The sequence below is a fragment of the Saccostrea echinata genome, unplaced genomic scaffold, assembly GCF_033153115.1.
Source record: "Saccostrea echinata isolate AGI-Se365-2 ecotype Australia unplaced genomic scaffold, CSIRO_AGI_Sech_v1 ptg000054l, whole genome shotgun sequence".
Lineage (NCBI taxonomy): Eukaryota > Metazoa > Mollusca > Bivalvia > Ostreida > Ostreidae > Saccostrea > Saccostrea echinata.
Window position 1 is genome coordinate 49,358,504 of NW_026889803.1, and position 24,692 is coordinate 49,383,195.

General features: G+C 33.7%; 1 protein-coding gene across 7 annotated transcripts in view; it reads left to right on the top strand.

Annotated features, from left to right (window-relative positions):
• The window catches only part of LOC133172261 (zinc finger protein 135-like), a 110,350-nt gene that overhangs the window by 48,949 nt on the left and 36,709 nt on the right, over positions 1-24,692 (top strand). For 5 of the 7 annotated variants that reach the window (XM_061307118.1, XM_061307110.1, XM_061307111.1 and 2 more), the window contains one exon: positions 849-891. In XM_061307118.1, coding sequence (XP_061163102.1) covers positions 849-891 — 43 coding nt within the window. Of the gene's footprint in view, positions 1-848; positions 892-4,221; positions 4,427-23,926; positions 23,970-24,692 lie in introns of those variants that run through there. The other 2 variants (XM_061307116.1, XM_061307114.1) reach the window with 2 other exon arrangements.

Consider the following 24,692-nt stretch of genomic DNA (forward strand, 5'->3'; position numbering starts at 1 on the left):
ACCTTAAGCACACACACTGACAAAATAATTAAATGTATTGAACAAGGCAAAACATAAATTATTTGTTCATATATATTGGGAATTCTTTATAGTGCTTGTTAAATAATGAATGTGCGCGGCATTCTACTGGGATATGTGGCTCTGCTTGAGTGATTATGGTCCTGCGGTAGACAATTACTAGGGATGATAGATAACAGTGCGACATGCAGTGTTGTCTGTCTGGCATCAGTCAGGTGTGTCAAGGTGACATAAGCCTGTCTGGTTAAAGTTCTCTCTAATACAGGTTCACTCCATCTGTTACCTAGTCTGGGGTATTTCTGGATACTACAACATAACCATTCAATGTCAGCCATTAGGACATTGTCAATCAGATTAAAAGACTTCACACATTTTAGCTATCATTAAATCAGTGTACAGATGATTAAATTATTGTTTGATGCATCAGGTGTTAATGATATACAAAGTACACTGGGGAGAATTAAACTGTAATGTGATAGATGCCTTTCATCAAATAGAAGGATGAAGATTTCAGTTTAATATTTGTTTAATGATGATTTGAGAGGTGCCTATAAAGCTACCCAAAACTTATTTTTAAATTAAATAATTAAGAATAATTAAAAAGTGAGAGTGGGAGGAATATACTATTATTGCTGTATGTATAGTATTTAAAGCCTGCTCAAACTAAAAGTATATTTTTTGAAAAGTTAATTTAAAGGAAAAAAATGCATTATGTTCAATGATTGTTCAGGTAGAAAGAGGTAATTAAGAAATAATAAATATGCCATCAATATTGAGCTAATAAGAGTATTTGGAATTATAATTTTAAACAGTCCTTTTGTGTATTACAGAGCCCAGCTGTGGGGGATATGTCCACTCAAGGAATGTCAGCAGGTAAGTCCATTTTATGTTACGGTTATATTTTAGGCAATATGCAAGACAATATTGTATCATAATGTCAGACAGGTAAGTCTATATTGTAAATATTATCATAGGCATCAGGTAAGTCCATGTTGTCTTACAGGACAGGTAAGTCCATGTTGTCTCGCAGGACAGGTAAGTCCATGTTGTCTCACAGGACAGGTAAGTCTATACAGTAGATATTAATTTATACAGGTAAGACCATGTTGTCTTACAGTATTGGACAGGCCAGTCCTAAATTAAGTCTCTTTTATAATTACAAGCATTGTACATTTTAGTCCATATCAGACAGATAAATCTAGGTTGTATATTGCAATTATTGAACAGGGAAGTCCATATAGTTAAATAATATAGTGTTATAATATATTTAATGATATTGGACAAGTATAATTTATGATATTGGACAAGTCTTTATTGTATATATAATTAAAGATATTAGACAGGTTAGTCCATATTGTTTACATGAGTACTGGGGATACCTGTAAACTGTAATATGTTTAATTACAGGCATTAGACAGGTAAGTGGATACATGTGTATTTTGATGTAGATTTACAGCATTAGACAGGTGTGTCTATTACAGGCATAGTATAAGTAAGTGGATAAATAGAGTGTTGTATGAGTTTATATTAGCTTTATTCAGTTTTACTTGTGAGGACTGTATACTCACAGGACTGTGTCCAAAGTTGTTCCCCATATTTATATAAAATCCAATCAGAAGTGTGGGATAACACATCACCTATATAGCTATGTTTTCTTAAATGGGTTATGAAATTTTATTAAATTTTTATTGCTCTATGAGTTCAAACTCACTACTACTGACTAGAAAACGGGAAAATATAGGTAAATATCAACCTTTTGATGCTTAGAACTACCTATGCTTATTGAAAAATCACTGAAAGGAAGTATCAAATAAAGGAGGAAACACACATTTTATTATTAAAACCAGTTGCCAGAAAATAGTATAATGTGGTTACCAGAAAGCAGACAGGAGGCTGAAATAAATCACAGAGAAGCAGGACAGCCTTCCAGTCCTAGCTGAGTCAATTACTCACTTGATTGGCATGTAAGCACAATCAACACTTAGAGAAGTCAAGAGTAAATGACAATGAAATCTGTATAAGAGGACCCAAGTCTTGGTTTGAGAGATAGAGAACTTTCAGAGATTGAAAGTTCCAGAGATCAGGAGTAAATTTGATTAGTGATATAGAGGAAAAAATGGTAGCAGGATTTTACTTCAAGAGATCGGAATTTTAGTGATATAGAGGAAAAAATGGTAGGATTTACTTCAGGAGATCGGTGTTTTAGCCATCAAGAGTCAACTGTATACAATTTTACTATTTCTTGCTGTTATGATTTATGAAGAGAATTGATAAAACCATAAATATTGTAAAGAGATACACTGGTGCAAAAACAGGAAAATTGACAAAAATAGATTTTTACATGGTCCATTCAAATTTTAATTCCTTGAAGTATAAGGTTTCATAAAATTACAAGTTTCTGAACTGAACCTAAAAAGTCTACCATAAATGGCAAACAAAACAAAACAAAACAAAATTTGTCTAGCCCAATATGAAAACATTGCTTTACTCCTTCCTCCATATTGTGCACTGGCAGTCAGAAAAGGTGACCCAAGTTGCCATGGTCTCAAGTACCAAGAAGTGGAATGTTGGTACACTGAGGATTTTGATACAATCTTTAAAGAAGATAATCATCTAACATACATGTTGTTGACAAGTTTTATGCTATAAATAAAAGTCACATGACATTGATATGGAAGATAACAATGATGCATTTAGATACAACCTTTGTTATTTTTTCTGGCGATTATATATTTTGCGTGCTTTGATTTCTTAATTTACAATGCAGTTGAATTTGTCAAAATTTTGCCATACATTTTATAAATCTTTCAATTTATTATAAAAATATCATAAAAGAAACATGTGATTTTGATTCACAACGTCTCTTTAAGGTATGTGGCTAAGGTCTCTTTAAGTCTCTTTAAGGTGTGTGACTAAGGTCTCTTTAAGGCATGTGGGTAGGGGACAAGTCCCCAGACTTCCTGCCTTCCAAGAATATTAAATTTTAAAACCTCTTACTTTTGCAAATATTCTACTTCTATTCTGATCAAACTTTCACTTCCTACAGATAGGGAGTTAGTGGTCATAAGGTATTGCTTATGGATTCCTTGTGTTTGAGTTGAATAAGTTTTGTTTTGTTTTTTAAATAAACCTTCTTTTACACCTGCAATTCACTATACGCCTTGTATTTAACTGGGATGATGGGTAGATAATGTTTGCCTTTCCATTGATGGCACAGGTCTTAAAACCACATGAAAAAGCTAGCTTGCATACAATGTATAGTGATAATAAGCAAGGTTTTGAACCATTTTCTATTGGATCTTTAGCTTTACCCATTACACCACTTAACTGCTTTCCTCTTTAAAGTGTCAAGTTTTTGCTCCAGTGACCACTTTAGCCTGATTCAAAACCTAACAAGTAGCATCTATCTCTTGTCAAGAAAAAAATATCTAGCTTATCCTAAAAAGACTGTTTCCTAGGAATTGTTCCCTGTAATCAAATATTGCTGGAAAGTAGAATGAAATTAGTCTGTGTTTATCTTACCTCAGTGTATATCCATGTGTTTAAACCAGCCCAGGTGTACATGACACAAACCTCACACAAGGTGACATAAGTTGGAAAAAAGCTAGCATTTGAAAATCTCCTGATAAGTGTTCGAGTATATTCTTATATCTCCTATGTAAGATACTTAACAAAGTCAAGATCCTCTTTATTTGTGAAAAGTTGCATTAAACAAGGAACTTAAAAAAAAGTTAAATGAAAAAAAGCTAGGTTCAGTTTCAGTAAAGTGATGTCCAGTAAAATACCTTACCTTGTGTACAGATTGTCTAATGAACTCTAGGGTTATATAGATAAATCTAAGTTTCTGTGTGCTTTCATGCAATTGGGGATGAATCAGCTCGAGGGATAGAGTTTACTGAAAAGTTTTTTTTTTTTTTTTTTTTTAAAACATGAACAGGATTTGTCAAATACAGGTTAATCTGGCTCATACAAGTGGGACGTATTAGGTGACATGTTACCTGTGAAATCACATTGTCTTGATAATAATAAATCATTAAATTCTTTAAGGTATCACTGCAGTCAAATGCATTAGGCAACACAGAAGGCCATGGGCACATACAAGTTTTCAGAGTTTCTGGCCAGTTAACACCTAAATTACCTGTCTTTCATAGGACAGTTTTTTTTTCAAATCTTGAAACTAGGATGTAGTTTGCATGGCCTTGAAGGTACTCCATAATTGGGTCAGAGTTATGTAATAGATGTCTAGCCGTGGAGCTGAAAGTGTGTATGACTAGAGAGAGGGTTTTTTTTCTGCCAACTGTGGGAGCTTTTTGGCATTTCCAAAACTGAAATATGTCAAATATTTTGACTGGAAAAACGTAGTTAAAACAGGAATTGTGTTAGGAACAAGCCATGATTCTACATACAGGTAAGATTTGATGGAACATTGATGGGAAAGGTAGGAGAATTAGCTTGTCCCATGTCAGGGGTGGGACGGCAGAATGTATGATTATTTTTAGATGTGCATGTATTGATTTCTGTATGTAGTGGTTCAGGGAGATGCAGATATGCACATCAAACATGCAGACATCCAGTCCATTTTTTATGATCTAAATGTTCACATCTGCTGTGATTTTTTTCTTTTCAATTCTTTTTATATGATTTGTGTTTTTTTTTTCAAATCTGGTTTACATGATTTAATCGCATCTTTTCCCCGTATTTCAGTCCTACACAGTGTCTTGTTTTATGTGACAGTGAACATTATTATATAATAGTTCTTTTGTTGCTTTTAATTTTAAAGAATTTCTCATGCATTTTCACAATTCTATAAGGTCAATGAAATGCATGAGAATGTTATAAATAAGAATTCTTTTGTTCCAAGTAGGATTAATACCTAAATAACATTCAAAAAAATGCAGGTGGTGCTTGTTAATTAAGACAGCTTTTATAGTGGAAAAACCAGATTATTTACTTCTTTAAAATGCCACTTCCTTCAAGAGATGTACAATTGCTGACTGATGTGTCAATATGCTTGCTTTACTGTCATCCTTTGTCTAAGTCAGAACACAGGAACTTTGTTCCATGATTGATGAGAATTTCAAATCTTATGAATGCTAAAAGTATATGCATGCATCTTCATTTACCCTCATAAAGCTAAGAATATGATTCCTCATTAGAAAGTATCATATGCTATTCAAATTTCAGTTTAATTTTGTTCAGTGACATATATTGGACATTAAACTTTGATAGCAAACAAACCAACCAATTTATATATCCTAAAATCCCTGTATAAGAATTTAGATAATATCCAAGCTTAACATAATCATAGTGCTGACTTAATATATCCAGGAATGAGGATTTGTATGAAATAATCAGTAAAATGCATCCATAGCTCCCTTTAAGCCCCTTTTAGGCTAGTATTCAGGTGTTAGCTGATACATCCTTATGTCACTAAGTGTGACATTCTGTAAGGAAGCTCTTGAGATTACGAGATGTTCAGTTATCTCCCTACCCCCCCCCCCCCCCAAAAAAAATGGGGGTATAATGTCTATGTTCTTATATCTGTCTGTTAAATCTGTAATATTTAGTCTTTACTTTTGAAACAATGTAGGTAAGCTCTTCAATTACTGGTCAGAGACCAGAATTTAGGAGCCTGTTATCTATCTGTCTGTAAGGCTGTGGTAAATAATAACTTTGTTTTACATCCCTTAATTCTTTGAAAAGGTACCCTCCAGTCCAACGAAAAAAAAAGAAACAAAATTCAAAAACATAACAAGAATTTAAGTAATTAGAAAATAAATTGCACACTAGCATTGACATGCTAAAAAAACATTTGAATTTCTTTTAAATTTCTGCTTTCCTCCTTAGGATTTGATGTTTCTTTTCTTTCAAAGATTAAAAATACTAAAGCCTTAAGATATACTGAATTACGATATTTCTGTGAAATAAAGGGGAAATTGTTCAAAATATGACAAACCTGTGTTTGTTTGTTTGTTTTTTTTTTTCACAGGATTTTCCTGAAAACCTATCTGCCCAGGGACATGAAACAAAGAATTAATTTACTGTTGCCTAGAAAAATTTTCAAAATGCTACTCCTCTTAAGATTTGGTCAAATTTCTATAAGACTGAATACACAAGTACACTATACTAATAAACATAATAATTATGTTTATTATATAGCTAATAAATAGTCTATAATAAAAAAAAAACTACTAAAAGTCTAGCGAATTTTAGCACTCAATATCTTGGCATTTTATTGAACGCTGAGTTTGGTATAATAATTCTTTATGTATCGGTTTTTGTGTTGCCATGGTCACTAAAAATAAAAAATTCTGATTTTTTTTTTTTAAAAAATGCTACTCCAACAACACTTTTGTTCTGATTTCAGTAAGACTTTGTACACAAGTACACTGCACTAATATACATAATTCTCTATATTGGCTTTTGATTTCGATGAACGTCGTTGCCATTGTTACTAAAATGACTAAAACAGTACTCTTCTTACAGTTTGGTTCAATTTCAATAAGACTTGGTACAAAGTACACTATACTAAGATATATAATTCTGTGTATTGGATTTTGATTTTTTACAAACAATGATGCCATAGTTACTTATAAAAAATAAATTTCTGCAAAGCTCTTTTAAAATGCTACTCCTCTGACAGTTCTAATTTCAGTCAGATTTGGTATACAAGTACTCTGTACTAAGATACATAATTCTGTGTATCCATTTTTGATTTCAACAAACAGTGTTTACATTGTCACTAAAAATAAAAATTTCTTTGAAATTCTTTCAAAATGCTACTCCTCCTACAGTTATGGTCCAATTTCAGTAAGACTTGATACACAAGTATTTTGACAAGCAATTTTGCCATGGTTACTCAAAATAGAAATTTCATTGAAATTCTTTGAAAACACTCTCCTCCTACAGTTATGGTCCAATGAGACTTAGTACACAACTACACTATATTAATATACACCAAGTACACACCAGTAAAACTTCAGTCTTGTCAGAGAATTCTGGTTCTGTTATATTGTCTTCCATAAAGAATACTGTGAAATCAGTAATTTTCATTGGGGTTTAATTTTGATAATTTATTGTAGGAGACCAATGTATGACCTCCACAAAATGAAAATAACAAAGTATCATGTTTGTCTACCCACTATGAAATTAAATTCCCTCAAATCACCATTTTTTCCACAAAGCACAAAATTTGATCCCACAAAAATAAGTGATTTTACAGTAGATGTTAATTTATTACAGATCTCAAGTTTCAGGTTCAACCTCAGCAATAAAGACCACATTATCTTGTGGCCAGAAAAAGCTTTTGTCCAATTTGTCAGATGTATAAAAAATATATACAGTGGACCTTCAGATATCCGGATGCTTCAGTTTACGGACGATTTTTAATAGGAACGAAATTTTTTAACATTATTTTGTCTCATTTAACCGGAATACCGCATTCTGTACCCGGACGGTCTTTTTTCACCACAAAATGAATTTTTACGTAATATTTTGGTTCAGTTATCCGGACGATAATTTTTTAACTGGTCTGTTAAGTCTGCTCAAATTTCTTGATCTGAGTGTTAATTGTTGTAAAAACACTGGTATGGCTGTTTGTTTTAAAAGATGATCACCTGCGACCTGTTATCAATGGCTTGCGGCAAGGTTAATTGTAGGTCGATAGGTACGCATGAGACTCTCGCTTCTCTAACATGGTTTTGATACAAAATGATTTTATAAGTCTAGGATAATTTTTTCGTAGTCGGCAAATATAATTCTTTTAGTGTTGGAATACAGTCGTAACATGGTTTTATGTATTTATAGACATAACAGTAGAGTTTTTTTATGCACAGTATTTTGTGCGCAAAACGCATTCTATGATTTGATATAAAATCACTTTCAAAATTCCACAATCGTTAATACGATCTTTGGATGATTACGATTAGTGTTCGTATACATATGCAGATTATGTCACATTTAGCATTGAAGGACGTTCATATTAAATAAGACTCTACCGACAGTACTGTACCGACATGGCATGTGAAATTCAGGTCAGTTGAATTTTTTCCATTGACACATGTACTTTTTTTTATTGATTTAAACAAGTATTGAGTAGTACTAACTTATATTAAAGTATTTAAACAATAAAACATGTTGATAAAAAGCAACATCCTTCACTATTGCCATTGGTATGAAAGGACATAAAACTAAAATCAACGCTTCACATATCCGGACGAATTGACTGGGAACCAAAGCGTCTGGATAAATGAGGCTCCACTGTATATACTTTAGTAGAAGCACAAAATTTTGTGGGGATAAATTTTTGTTGTCATCTAAGAAGGTTTCGTGGGTGTGAAATGTTTGTGTTTTGAGACACCCCCCCCCTTTAACATATGTATACATCATATTGTGTTCATAATCTTATTAAGGTTTTCCGTCACAATGGAAGACCTTCTACTGATTCTGATGGTTAAGATTATTATTCTTTTTTTTTTCTTCTCCTTTCTAGACGCCAACTTTGAGGCCTCATATCTCGCTCATTTCTCAACGGATTTTGCTCAAATTTGCAGGGTTTATAGACGTTACAAAATTCTATCAGAATGCTGTCAAACATGTCAAAAATCTACTTCCGCTTTTGAGTTATCTCCCTTTAAATGAAAATTTATGACTCTTCATTTCCGGATAAAGGCTCCGAGACTACCAAAGCTGGAGTAGAAATTCTACCGAATTTAAATAATAGAAGCATTGAAGTTGTGCACATCTATTTTTGTTTTTTGATTTCTGTGTTCAAAATGGCGCTAGATAGGGGTAAAAAATTAGAACGCCTAAAAGCGCGAAAATTTACACATATTTTCCTATGTATCTTTTAAACTAAAAATATTTTGTTAAGACATGTAGAATAAAAGTTGTGCACAATTTTAAGGTCTTTCATTTGTCACCTCCAAAAAGGGGCTGGTCCCTTAAATTAGGGATCTAGGGTCCTTGAAAGTTTTCGTTTTATAACTCAAAAACGGTAAATATTTCGATATAGCTGTCGCTAAAAAATTTGTTCTTTAACATATTATTGATCTCGTGAACTTGTTATTTTGTTCGAGTCTTTTTTAATAAATGAGCTAGAAGCTTGACCCATATACAGGTAACTAGCTTTCATTAGACAAGTGAAGGTGAAATCTTTATGCACATAACTGAAATAAACTTGCTATAAATGATAAACTTATCCAAAATAAATACTAATACAACTTTAAAATAAGTTTTTACGTGTTCTGTGGTTTCATTCCAAATTATTGAGTCACACATTTTCAATACGTCTCGGGGTTTGTTTTTGTTTATAATTACGTAAGCGGCCATTCCCCAATCACGCGTGACCTAGATCCAGTGATCAGTGGCCATACACTAAACAGGCATTGCCGTTCTAAATCTATTTTGCAAACTCAACTTTTAAGTCAAATCGGATCTTTCAAATTATTTCATCTTATCTATGCTGGTCATGTTGGTGATATACTTATTAAATTATTGTGGCCGAAATTACAAGAGATCCATTGTGTGTGAACCAGCAACCTGCGTTCGTAAACAAAACATCTTTTCGCCGTTTAATGTTGAAACATACACTATATTAAATTAAAAAAAGAAGTTAGCAAAAAATAAATCAGTCTTTAACTGCATTTAACTGCGTTTAACATATACCCGGGTTTTGTGTTTGTTTACAATTATGTAACCTAATTATGTAGCCGAGGAAGCAGCTATTAGTGCTCATATACAAAACATTGTCGTTCTATATTCATTTTGCTGACACAATGATTTACGGAAAATTATTTTTTAAATCATACCGGATCATTCAATTAAATCATTTATTCTTATCTTAATTTGATTTAATTTAAATCCAAAACATTTTATTAAGGACGTACAAAGGTATAAAGGTCCCCGATTTCATGAATCCTAATCTTTAAACTGCATACATGTATTTAATAAACGATTTATTTCTCAATTATGTGTTATTATGTGTTAAATTTCGGAGATTCATTGCGTGTGGTTAATTCTGCAGATAATTCTAACTTGACACACAAGGTTTGTAGACAAAGAATTCAAAAGAGATATATTTTGAAAACAGTAAGTTGCATTGCTAAACACTTTTACATTATTTTCTTTTTAAAATGGCTATCTTTATGATTACACCAACTTTTAACATGCTATGTGAAAAACTCTGTCGACTATAGTTTTGTAACTCCAGCATATGACAAGTACATGTGCTTTTTATTAAACACCCAATTTTCCATTAACGCCCACAAAATCTACCTAGCTTAAGATCGATAACATACCGCCCGACAATCATACAAAAATAAAACAATAGCTGCTGATTTGATTGACAGGCCAGCAACCTGCGCTACCTGATACTGTAGTCTGAGTTTGCATGTTTTGAAAGCAATTACACGTACCTGGTCACGCATCAAACGCTTTCATGTACCGCTTGAAAAGTCGCTTTGTATACACTCTGGTAAAAACTTATATCTTTGTTGGTAATTATGTTTCACAAAATAATTGAGAGAAGAAAATTAAACTTTGAGTTCATTATTTTTATTTTCACTGCTGTTTTGTACACTGTACTTGTACGCGATATGTCGTCCAAGATAACTGTACAGCTTTCCGAAGAAAAAAAAAATCCTGGCGGCTATTCGAGCCCCCTTTCGCCTTCAATGTCCTCTTCAAAACACACCTGTTTACAGAGAAGAGATCATAATATTCAATAAAATATTTCATATTATATGTAATCTGATTTTGTATGTATAAGTATCTGAAAGGCTATATTGTGCTGAATTTTTTAAAATATATGTTTTATGTAATACATATTTTTTAGCATACGATAAAATATCGCCAACACTATAAGCTTAATTATTTCTAATGTCCAGAACTGTGTAACGTAAATGCCATGCATTTAAGAAGTATGTTAACTTTTTATAATTTAATTACACTTGCACGCGCGGTTCAAAAAAAAAAATGTACAAGGAGTACATATACATGGACTTGAATATAACAAACTTATTAGCACATCTAATGATGAAAATGAAAATAATTGATAATACACTTTTACAACTTCATTTCAATGATAAGTTATTCTTAAACTTTACTTCAAATGTCAAAAAGGCCAGCACAGCCAAACTACTGTTAATTGTCTCTGTTTTAATTACAATGTCAATCACAATAACTTTTTTCTTTAGATCCCTTGACTTCATTTCTTATTTGTACATAGTTACATGAAATCCATGCACGGCGCTACACCTGTCAATCAAAATTGTAAACTTCTGGTGCCACGGAAGCATTTCCCCTGTGGTGTAAAATATTCTTTAGGTCAATTCTAATTTTACGCTTTTATAGATACAGTGTAATATTTCGAAACAACGTTTTAATTAAGACTGAAGATGCATGCTGTGAATTTATCAAACCTGCAGTCCTAATTGACGATCCGTTCTTACATGTATATTATAATTTCCAGTATTTGTGACAAATTTTGATTGAGATTTCACTTTCCCTTTAGAATAAAACGATTCATTAAATAGATTATGCATATGAGATGGATAGCTGTACTACATATAAATGTATACTTTTCACTTTGTAACAAGAATCTGTCATTGACAATTAAAAGTGAAGAGTTTAGGTAAAAGACTTTGACAAATGACAAGTTATTCCTTCTTAGTCATTATATAGCTTAAAGCTATATGGTCGTGTCCACCCCCCACCCCCGCAATTATGTTTTTATTTTTTTATTTATTTATTTATTTATTTTTGCTTAGATATCAAAAAAATTTGATTGTTTGTGCCCCGTCCCAGAAAAAAATGAAATTGCGTTCTACAGGCTTAAGTCAGAACATGATTTTCATAATGATAATACATTTATCAAAATGTTTCTACCCCTACGATTCGTAGTTGTGGTTTCGAATACCACCACGTCGCCCGCGTGGCGCAGTGGTTTGAGTGTTTGCTCTAGAGTCGCGGAGTAAGGAGTTAATCAATACGTCGTGGGTTCGACTCCCTCTGCGGGACGTGGAGACCGGTCCTTTGCATGAGACCGTATAAACCGAGGTCCCGTGTAGCAGTAGAAAGAGATCCCTCACTGCTCAATGGCCTTGAGTGTCGAGTATAGGTCTGAATTTGCAGCCCTCCACCGGCAAGTGGTGGCGTTTCCATATGAGTGAAAAATCTCGAGAGGGACGTTAAACAACACACAAACAAACAAACTATTCCACTACGGGACGTGGAGACTGGTCCTTCGGATGAGACCGTATAAACCAAGGTCCCGTGTAGCAGTAAGTGCTGGGATGAAAAAAATCCCTCACTGCTCAATGGCCTTGAGTGTCGAATTTACAGCCCTCCACCGGCAAGTGGTGGTTTTTCCATATGAGTGAAAAATCTCGACGGGAACGTTAACACACAAACAAACAAACAATTTCACTACAGAACGTGGAGTATGGTCCTTTGGATGAGGCCGTATAAACCGAGGTCCCGTTTAGCAGTAGGTGCCAGCATGAAAAAAATCCCCCACTGCTCAATGGCCTTGAGTGTCGAGTATAGGTCTGAATTTGCAGCCCTCCACTGGCAAATGCTGGCAGCTCAAGGGACGTTAAACAACAAACAGACAATCAAACAAACATTTTTGCGTCGCCTGCAGAGCAGAGCAGCACTTAGCGATCAATTTACCTGGCGTCTGTCTTGCTGTCCGTCCGTCTGTCACACCTTATATCTCGAGAAATGTAAGAGGTATGGGTTTGATAATTTGCAAATATAGCTTGACACTATGGCTTTTGTATTTTTCCATGGCTTCCGACCTAGATATCCTTGAACTTGACCTTTGACCTTCTTTTCAAAATAACCAATAATGCCGATATACAACTTCTTTTTGATATTTATGAGGTAAGTCTATGCTATTTAGAATGTGCACTGTTTGTCATAAAACATTTTGAAAAATACCAGCGTTACAGTTCACTTGACCTTGACCTTTGATCTATTTTGTAAAATATACTGCGGAGGGTTAAATTTAACTTATGTCTTTTGAAATTACAGAGGCAGGGTTTAATAATTAACAGTTATACATGTTTATGATCTCATGACAATGTATTTTGACACTGTATGAAATAAAGAAACCACAAAAACTGAAATTTAAGTACTATGAAAATACAACGGGATCGGTATTCCAAAATGGATGGTGTAGACTGACAATTGCTGATATGAAAAACTGAAGCCTCTTTCGAAGGATTGTTGAAATTACGTACTTAAATAATTTATATATAATTATTTATAATAAATTTATTCAAATTTCATTAATATCCATTTTAGCTTTCAGGGGTTAAGGATTTGCATTTCTATTTGATTGTTAGATTCTATAGCAGTCTTACTATCCCTGGATTGTTTTGTTTTGTTTTTTTGGCATGAACTATATTCAGTGCCTTAGCAAATAAATAGCTGATAACTTTTAGACTTAGTTACATCTTTAATGAAGCTAAAAGCAGGCGACACATGCGTTCCTGGGAACACTCTAGTTCTGTAAGAAATCAGCAAAGATAATTAAGCAGAGATTTTTGATGAATAAAATGGGTTTTTTTAACCTTTTTTTATGACGCTGACTATATATACATGTATGGTCTGCGTTATAAAACATGATGTGATAGGGTAACGTAATGCACCTTGTACACGTACTCAAAGATGCCGACGTTTTTCAATATCGAAATTGGACATAAAACATATATACAATAAAATTTGAAGCCAGCGAGTTAAAAGTAATAAATTACAACTATATGGAAACGAAATGAAAAAAAACGTGTAAACTTGTCAAGTTGGAAACACTCAGAATGGGTATTGTTGGTATCATACAGACTGTGTCATGGCCTTGACTCAAGTTCAACGTCACTAAGAACAAGATGCTTTTACTGGATGTGTGGTCTGAAAGAACATGTGTTAACTTGTCAAGTCGGTAACACAGATAGGTTTGCGTCATAACCAGAGTGTGTCATGGCTTGATGCAAGGTCATCTGGACAAGTTCAAGGTCACAAAATAGAAAGTGTACATTATTTTATTGTCTTTATACTGGCGAAGCATTGCAAGTTGATAGTCCCTTAAAAGATTATTTATCATCTTAGAATATGGCATGACCTTGACTCAAGGTCACTGCTCCAACGGAAGACCTATTCGTTGCTCTGCAACGAGCTCGGCTCTAGTTTATTTATATTTCAGCATAAGATGAACATGCATTCTCTTTCAGCAATTACATTTTAACTGCTAAATTTTACCAAGTGTTCTATAAAACGATGTCTGGTAATTCCTATTATTTCATGTTTGGTAAATCCTACACTTTCATGTTTGGTACATGACCAACTTTCCCACGGTGTGAAATAAGGACTGTAAACTCATGGATACTTAAAAAATATAGACTCTTATAATTATATCAGCAATTGTTATGCGTGTTTATTACATTTAACTTACAATTCATTGTATAAATTAATCGTAATTTACCGTTTTAATGTCCGTCTGCCGACCACGTTGTTTTCCTTTTTGGTCATGGCTTACGGAAGGTTCTAATTTATAAGGGGGGTTAAGGTTATTGTGTTCCGTCCTCGAACGTCATTATTTTATTACTGTTAAATTATACGCAAAATGTATTGTACATCTTAAAGTAACTTACCTTCATTGTTTATTATTATGTATTTGTTATACGGTTGGGCATCACATATTTTGTATTTTTCATGGTTTGTTCCACTTCGGCGATATCGTTAGTATCGTCTGCCATTTTGGTCTATACTTTCCTTTTTGGTTAGGTTAAGCGCACTGCGCATGTCCGGTAGTTTACCCTATATAAACGTCGCCATGGACGCTCAACTTTCAGTTCGACTTTGCAGAACGCCCGCTATCAATCTTTAATAGAACTAGTACGTAACCACTGATATTTTTGGTAAATTTACAGCAAATTAGTAACGTTAACAGAGTTTTACTATAACTTTCATTGACCAAATTGAATTATTAAGGATTTCAACAGTTACTATTATACCATATATAATAATGTGACGTCCAACCTGACCAACTTTACTACCTCGCCATTGTTTGATTATCGTGTTATCCTGCCATCTATATTATATTTATTCCGTTATTAAATTATTGTTGAAACTTAAAATATCTTCTGTTGTGGTCTTATTTGCCTCTACAATGTAGTATTATTGACCAACACAAGAGATTTACAAGGATTTACTATCATTACAAGGATTTACCAAATTATCAGGATATACATATATTGGTCATACTGAAATATATCTCCTTCATTGGAGATGTGATCAATTTAGAAGCCTCATACCCCGGGCACGTTACAGTGGGCATTAAATTTCATTGTTTTGAAAGAAACCGTATTCTGTATATAGTCATATGAAAATTTCGTGTAGGATTTAATTTCATTGATAATTGTTAACAATATAAAATTAAATCCCCAATGAAAATTTCTGCTTTTACAGTATATATATTGTTCCCTATAGTCTGTCCTAAAGTACTAAAAACATCATTTTTTGCATAATATCTCAAAATACATAAATACTTGTACTTTCAAATTAGGTTTCATCAACAGTCCCCCCCCCCCCCCCCCCAACATTCTTATTTGATAGGACCCCTTGAGTTCAACTATGTATATTGCACAGCAAATTCAAAGTCTGTGGGTACTTAACATTTAAAAAATGTCCACTACTTTAGAAAGGCATCCATCTTTTTTGATTTTCTCTTGTTTGCCATCAATAACGTAAAGATGTAGTACGTGTTCAGAATCAAATCATGCATCTTGGGATGCTGAATCTAATGTACATTTTATAGATGAATGACCAGGTTAAAGTTTTTAGAGCAGGTTCATTCCAAGAACATGTAACTATAAACCATATGATGACTATAAACTTCCATAAATGTTGCATCTAAGGATGCACACCACCAGAACATTCATTTTGTGTGAGGCTTAGTCTAGCTGCAGAGCTGTAGCTCTCAATCTGCTTGAAAAAACTGGGACAGATAAAGCAGAGAGCTAGAGATCTAAGCGTTGTAAAAACTGATGATTTACGCCACATTTTGGTCACTTGCTTCAGGCATTATTTCTTGTGTTTTGTGCTTTTCCATGCTTTAAGATTAGTATCCGATAATTAACCATATATTTTACTCCTATTCCTCATACTTTTATTTACCTTTCAATTGCTCCTAACGACCGTGTATGGTTTCGGAGTATCAGTTAAAAAGATACATTCTGACGTCCATGTTGGTTTCATCCTGAAATAACACGCCTGAGTTTTATTTATCTTTTTTTTTTTTTTTTTACACACATAATATTTTCTCTATAGACAATACAAGATATTTGAACCTCCTGAATTTTTTATTTACATTTTCTTGGCAAGAGTATGTTCTTTGAAAGACTTTTTTTCACACAACCCCCAACATGGACGTTGTAATGGGAATTTTTTAAACCAACATTCCACAACCATAAAGGGCTGTTTGGACCGTTGAAAGGTAAATAAAGTATCAAAAATAGGAGTAAAATATATGGTTAATAATCGGATACCATTCTTAAAGCGGGGGAAAGCATAAAATACAAGAAATAATACCCGAAGTGAAAAGCGACAGTGTAAATCAATGGTTTTTACAACGCTTGGATCTGTAGCTCTCTGCTTTTTCTGTCTGAATTTTCTCAAACAGAGAGCTACAATTCTGCAGCTTAGGCTTAATCTTACTTGTAGATAAAAATTTGTTGAGTTGAGGTTCCTAATCTTTTACTTCAGTTACATGGAGCAGATTTTAACAAAGTGTGAATAAGATGCTTATGGACCTTTTTCACATAAGCAGAGTTTACTTCTTTCTGTAGCCTTAAGTTAAATACTTTTTTTGCCTCATCCCATGGATTCCACTCTCCAGTGTGTCAAAGTCTTCCCTAATATGGTAGAGTTTACTAAGGTCTTTAATATATTTGTTGTAGCCTTATTCATGTAAACAGGGTTTATAAAGCCAATAGTGTGTTATATGTTACTTAAAACCCTCACCTCAAAAACTTGCCAAGGATTTTAAGGTTGATCTCCAAGATCTGTAATCCATTTTCATTTCACTTAGCTGTACAGTTACTGCAGTTCCCATTATTTAACCTCAATCCTTCAGTGCATTTGTACTCTCCACTTTAGCATGGTTTTTTTGTCCCCTTCCTTTGCAAAAGCACAGTGGCATTAAATCTCATTTTAATAATTCTGTGGGTCTGTATGTGTCGCAAAAACTTGAGCGTTATTCAACTTTTGAATCAGAGAAGATAGGGCTTTCATATATCACGTGCAATACCTGTGACAAGACCTTTCCAAATTTACTTTTTGACCTTTTGACATTGAAGTTTGACCTAATTTTCAAATATCTTAAAGATGTCCATAGTTTTTTTGAATGAAAAAAGTTAGCTTTCTTATTTCACATGTGCATTACTTGTATCAAAACCTTTCTGAATGCATTTTTTCGTTTTGTGACCTTGACTTCGAATTTTGACTTACTTTCCAAAAACTTTAACCATGGTCATAGCTTTTGCACCTGAAGAGATGGGTCTTTTATTAATATTTTTCAAGTGCATTACCTTTGACAAGCCTTCCAAATGTACGTACTATGATACTCATACCCTTTAAGTTTGACCTACTTTCAAAAATTTTAACCTTGGCCATAAGTTTTGTACCAGAAGGGACAGGGCTCTCATAATTTTGCACCAGAAGGGACAGGGCTCTCATATTTAGCTCACCTGAGCCAAAGGCTCAAGTGAGCTTTTCTGATCAAAATTTGTCCGTTGTCTGTCGTCGTTGTCGGCGTTGTCGTTGGCGTAGGCGTTGGCATTGTTGTTGTAAACTTTTCACATTTTCATCTTCTTCTCAAGAACCACTGGGCCAAATTCAACCAAACTTGCCACAAAGTATCCTTGGGTGAAGGGGATTCAAGTTTGTTCAAATGAAGGGCCACGCCCTCTTTCAAGGGGAGATAATTAGGAATTAGTGAAAAAATAATGACATCATTTAAAAATCTTCTTCTCAAGAACCACTGGGCCAGGAAAGATAAAACTTATGTGGAAACATCCTCAGGTAGTGTAGATTCAAGTTTGTTCAATTCATGACCCCCGGGGGTAGGGTGGGGCCACAATGGGGGATCAAAGTTTTACATAGAAATATATAGGAAAATATCTTTAAAAATCTTCTTCTTAAGAACAGCAAAGCCATGATTGGTCATATTTATATGGAAGCATCCTTAGGTAGTATAGATTCAAGTTTGTTCAAATCATGACCCCCAGGGGTAGGGTGGGGCCACAATGGGGGATCAAAGTTTTACATAGAAATATATTGGAAAATATCTTTAAAAATCTTCTTCTTAAGAACAGCAAAGCCATGATTGGTCATATTTATATGGAAGCATCCTCAGGTAGTGTAGATTCAAGTTTGTTCAAATCATGACCCCCGGGGGTATTGTGAGGCCACAATGGGGGATCAAAGTTTTACATAGAAATATATAGGAAAATATCTTTAAAAATCTTTCTCTTAAAAACAGCAAAGCCATGATTGGTCATATTTATATTGAAGCATCCTCAGGTAGTGTAGATTCAAGTTTGTTCAAATCATGACCCCCAGGGGTAGGGTGGGGCCACAATGGGGGATCAAAGTTTTACATAGAAATATATAGGAAAATATCTTTAAAAATCTTCTTCTTAAGAACGGCAAAGCCATGATTGGTCATATTTATACGAAAGCATCCTCAGGTAGTGTAGATTCAAGTTTGTTCAAATCATGACCCCCAGGGATAGGGTGGGCCACAATGGGGGATCAAAGTTTTACATAGAAATATATAGGAAAATATCTTTAAAAATCTTCTTCTTAAGAACAGCAAAGCCATGATTGATCATATTTATATGGAAGCATCCTCAGGTAGTGTAGATTCAAGTTTGTTCAAATCATGACCCCCAGGGGTAGGGTGGGGCCACAATGGGGGATCAAAGTTTTACATAGAAATATATAGGAAAATATCTTTAAAAATCTTCTTCTTAAGAACAGCAAAGCCAAGATTGGTCATATTTATATGGAAGCATCCTCAGGTAGTGTAGATTCAAGTTTGTTCAAATCATGACCCCCGGGGGTATTGTGAGGCCACAATGGGGGATCAAAGTTTTACATAGAAATATATAGGAAAATATCTTTAAAAATCTTTCTCTTAAAAACAGCAAAGCCATGATCGGTCATATTTATATTGAAGCATCCTCAGGTAGTGTAGATTCAAGTTTGTTCAAATCATGACCCCCGGGGGTAAGGTGGGGCCACAATGGGGGATCAAAGTTTTACATAGAAATATATAGGAAAATATCTTTAAAAATCTTCTTCTTAAGAACGGCAAAGCCATGATTGGTCATATTTATATGAAAGCATCCTCAGGTAGTGTAGATTCAAGTTTGTTCAAATCATGACCCCTGGGGGAAGGGTGGGGCCACAATGGGGGGGTCAAAGTTTTTCGTAAGAGTATATAGAAAAAAACTTATGGAAGCATCGTTCAAATGATTGTTCAAATGAGCACCCCCGGGGGTAGGGTGGGGCCACAATGGGGGATCAAATTTTTACATATGAATATATGGGGAAAATCTTCTGCTCAAGAACAGCAAAGTTATTTGTTATATTGATATGAAAGCATTGGTAGTTTAAAATCCCCCATCCCCCCCCTCTCTCTCTCCCCCGTTAACTTTTCAATACTGAACTGATTTTTGCTTTTTTTCCTAGCCAGTGTGCTCAGGTGAGTGATGTGGCCCATGGGCCTCTTGTTTCACTTGTGCATTACTTGTGATAAGAACTTTACAAATGCACTATTTTTTTTTTTTTTATCTCATGACTTGACCTTGAAGTTTGACTTTCAAAAACTTTAACTTTGGTGGCCAGAATATTTTACTTTAAAGTTAAAAAAACTTTTTTTAGTATGATAGACAGACATGACAGTTACAATATGGCATAGACCAATAAGACCCCAAAAGATCACAATTTTCTGAATTTGCTTCTTTTATCTCGGTTTAAATAGTGTCCAATTGTTTGACCAAAGTTTGGTGGGAACTTCCTTGATAGCAGCTTAGAAATATCTTTTCACATTGCTGGTGAGATAATTTTGTGTGAAATGTATCAGTTATGATAAAACTTTAATAAATATTTTAGGTCATCTGTTAGACCTGTTACAGTCCTGACCTTCAGCATCCAATTTGTGTTGTTTATAAACTTTTGAACATTTCAGCTGTTTTTTCTGAAGTGATTGTGACTAAAATAATTTTGAATCGATTTATGTTGTAGCATCTTTGGATGAAGGGGAACAAAAAATATGGATTTCCTGGTCCATTTCAAAATAGCTTAAGACCCGTTTACACACTCTGCATATGCAGCTGCTTCAAAAACTCACAGCACTTTGATGACAGACAAAACCATTGGTTCTCTTGTTTAGTACATGTTAATTTCTCAAAAAAGTGAAATGTTACTCAGTAGCTAATTTATAGCCAACAATTTGAGGAAATTTTTTCATGACTTAAAGATAGTTCATGTAATAGAGAGTATGTGGAATACTTAAAGCTATAAGGATACTTAGTTGATTATTTAGGCCTATGAACCTGTTATTTAAATAGATTATATGACTACTTTCTGTATTTTTTACTGCATGTTTTAATGTTTGATGAGACTGAATCTACTTGTCAGTCTATTATAGCATCTCCACAGAGAACTGATAAAAAATACAGCACAGTACATGTTTCCAGTGAAGCCTCATTATAATTGGTCTTCCCTGCTCCATTCAGCTAGGAACACTCTATATTGATATTCCAGATATGGGGATTTTTAATGTCTCTTTTTTATGTTCTGTAACTGTGATGCAGGAAGGCTGCTGCATTTGCATGAATGAGGAGAAATTAAATTTGTACCAATTTTTTTCTTCTTTAACATGGGCTTAAAAAAGGGAGAAACGCAAGATGTTTGATATGTATTATGTAATATAATTAATGTTTTATGTGACATAAAACCTGTTGAAATATCTCTTTTGCTGCAGTTGTGCTGTCAGGGTTGACTTCCTGCCATCAGGCAATTCTAAACATATTCAAATGCTACAGTTTAATTCTTTCTTTGTGACAGCTTCAGTCTTACTTTTCTTGTGTCCTAAAGTTTTTTTTTAGCCACAAAAGTACGTAGAACTGGCATAAATTCATTCAAATCAGCTTATAATGAGAAAATAATGGTTCAAAACATTTACTATCTGAAAATACAACATAGGGAAAAAAAACTCCAGATAATTATATTGTCATGACCTTGGTGCAGTATCTAGAGTCGTTATGCAATAGTATTGATCACCCTATTGCAGTGGCAGTTTTAAAATCTTCACAAGGCATCACTTCTTCTCCTCTTGGGAACATTTCTTCTCTGTACTAAAATGTTTAGGAGATCTTTTGTTACAAATTCATCCATAATGACGAAATTGTGAATTGGAAATTTTGATGTTAAAGTTGGAACTTTTCCCATAAAAACCACAAAGTTCCACTTGATTCTATAATAAAAGCGTAATCTTTTAATTTTTTCATGTTGCCTGAATTTTTAATGGTGTCAAGTTCTTACCATTACTTGAATTCTGAGTAAGTTTTTTTTCTCATTTTATTGATATACTTCTAATACATAGATATAAATTCAACCCTTCTACTCCCTGAACTCTTGGGATTCATTTCATGCAGTTATTATTTTCTTTTTCCAAATTTATTCCTGTAATACAAATGGTTTTTTCCTAGTTCAGTAACCAGTGTATGGGGAGGTGTAGGGAGTAAGGGGGAGGGGGGGGCGTAGATTTGGATAATAGAGATCTGTGCTTCAAGGAAAAGATAAAATTACTAGATACAGTCAATTTGGAATCTACGGAATTACCCCATCATTTGATGACTGCAGTATTCCCCAATATCTTGTATTGGTTAAAATGCTAAAATTATAATTATCTGGAAAAGTCTGGACTGTTTTTCAAATGTTTCTCAAAATACACCTCTTTATTTAAAGTTAAGATTGTATAATTCTGCTAAAAGATGTATAATTATTTATTTTTGTAGACTTTTGTCTGCACTTAGCATTAAATTTAATGCATATCCAATGCAAATTTTTTTGTGTTTAATTAGGTCTTTAAACTTCCTTAGGGTCTTTGTCCTACAGAGTTGTGCATAAGTTTGCATCTTCAGTGACAGCTAGCTCACAAAAAAACTAGGTCCTTAATTACTACATTGTCACACATGAGGCACGTTCAAGGTTGTAGCAGCTACATAGCTAATGATATGTTGCTAGCATAGCTGCTACATACAGGGGAAGCTAGCATAAATAATTGATGCTAAGTACAAATTCCAAGATGACAGATATACTGTATAAGTGGAGCGAGACGCAAATTTAGCGATTTGTCCTTAAAAATTGGTATTTTATTCTTAGTGAGAAGTAATTTTAGCGATATTCAATTTTAGCAATCTTAGCACCCTCGCTAATAAAGCTAAAATTAAATCCTCGCTGAAAATTCTGCTTTCCTAGTGGCTTTAGCTGAGCTATCTATTGAGGAGTCTCGGAGCTAGATATTTAGGGGCTAGCATAGCCAGTATGAACTAGGTTTAGAATCTTTGATCTTTAACACAGTCCAGATATTCCTCAGTGTGTAGTTATATACCAAGAGACTGATCTAAACTCTTGTCTTGATCAACAATTTGTTTTATTTTTGGAATGTTAGTCTGACATTTTGTGAGGAACTAGGTTTAGAATCTTAAATCGTTTCAGCACTTGTAGGTATCAAAATATTTTTTTTTTCTCTTTACATTAATGTAAAGTGTGACAGAGTTGTAGCATCATTTATTATGCATAAGAAGAGCAGAAAGAAGATTAATATAAATCTACCTTTTTAAATCCCAGCTGGATGGCAGACATGAATGATTCCAGGGCCACGGTCCTTCCTGTGACGTGGACTATATTATGTGTCCGTGGAAATTAATAGGTCAAATTGTGTAGACTTATAAATTTACCTCTGAATTCTGGCATTAAGAACAAGTGCTATGATACTACTAAATTTTCACCTTTTAACAGCAGCCTTGAAAAAAAAGATAATAGGTATTTAAGATGCAGGTATACGGAAAGTTTAATTGGTGTTATTAGTGTGATAGATTGAATTTTAATGACCTCTTGATCTTTTTTCATAGGAATTCCATATCAAAGTAGGAAATTCTGCTCAAATATGCAAATGACAGAGATAATTTTTATACAAGTAATATATATGAAAATATACAATTGGCATTCCCCACCAGTCTAGCGTTTGCAATCATGATTTACTGAATCTTTATATGTATTCACACAAAAAATTTTGATTTATTGTTTGTTTCCAAGAAGAGATTATCTGCATGTCTTTCATAAATACCTAACGCAGAACACCTAACGCAGAACTATATTGTCCAAGTAGTCTGGGTCAAGAGCCACAACTCTAGCTGTGTCAAAACTGTCCAGTTTTTTCAAAAAAAGGGGGAGGAAGAGAAGAAAAAAAGGAAGTGAATTTGGGGAAATAACTATGAATGTTTACAGGAGATATCAATCAGAATACAGTGGCTAAATTTGTAGTGCAACATATGCTTGATTATTTTTGGTCTAGAAAAAAAAGATGAGGATATTTTTAGGGAAATCATATTGAGTTACGAAGGCTCTCCCTTTCTTTCTTTTTTATTTGAATTTTTATTTCGAATTTAGATGGTGCAGGAGTGCTTGTGTAATTTTATTGATTTTGTAGAAATGCTTTATGCATCAGTCTGCACACATGAAGCAGAGCCTAGCAAATGGAATTTTAAATAGGTAATTTCAATATTTCCATAAAAATTAAAGGCGGGCTGGGATCTGTCAGTGATTTTGATGCATTATTACTGCCATCATGAGTCAATCTCTATGGTACTACAAAGGTAGGGAAAGCTCTTATCGTAATTTGACTTTTTTTCTTTTTGGTAGAAGAGTGTAAGTTTGCATGTTGCAGGAATGCAGTGGCACTTGTGCTGTGCTGAAATGTGTGCTCCTGATAAAGTGTAACTTTTTTTTTAGGCTAAATTTGAATATTCATCATTTTATTGGGTTTTAGTTGTTTGCATTGGAAAGAGTTCTGAATTTTTTTTTTAAAAAATCAATTTTGTGATAATTTCCAGACATTTGGATAGATGTTTTACATAATATATAGAACTACAAATGCTGCAGAAAAATGTATACATGAATATTGAAATTCGTAGTGCTAAAACTTTTGTTTAAGTGGAATTATATATATACACTGTAGTTATTGATGTTGAGTAAAATACTTAGGTACTAAGTTTAAATCTGTTTAAATAGTAATAAGTAAGCAATTTTCAATTGGTATAGTCACATATGAACAACTACTGCAATGAGAAGCAAATTAAAACTCAGCAACTGAAGAAGTGACTTCATGACGTGTAAATTAAATTGCTTCATGATTTGATAATTAAGTCAGCTTTACAATTTAAAAAAAAATTTTTTTTAAAAATATTAAAGCCTGAATTAAGTGTTAAGTATGAAAAGTGACAACTTTTTGCACATTTTTGTTTTACATGAATAACAATACCGGTAGAACCTGCACCGCTGTGATAATGATGAACTTCCAAATACATAGAAAGAACATA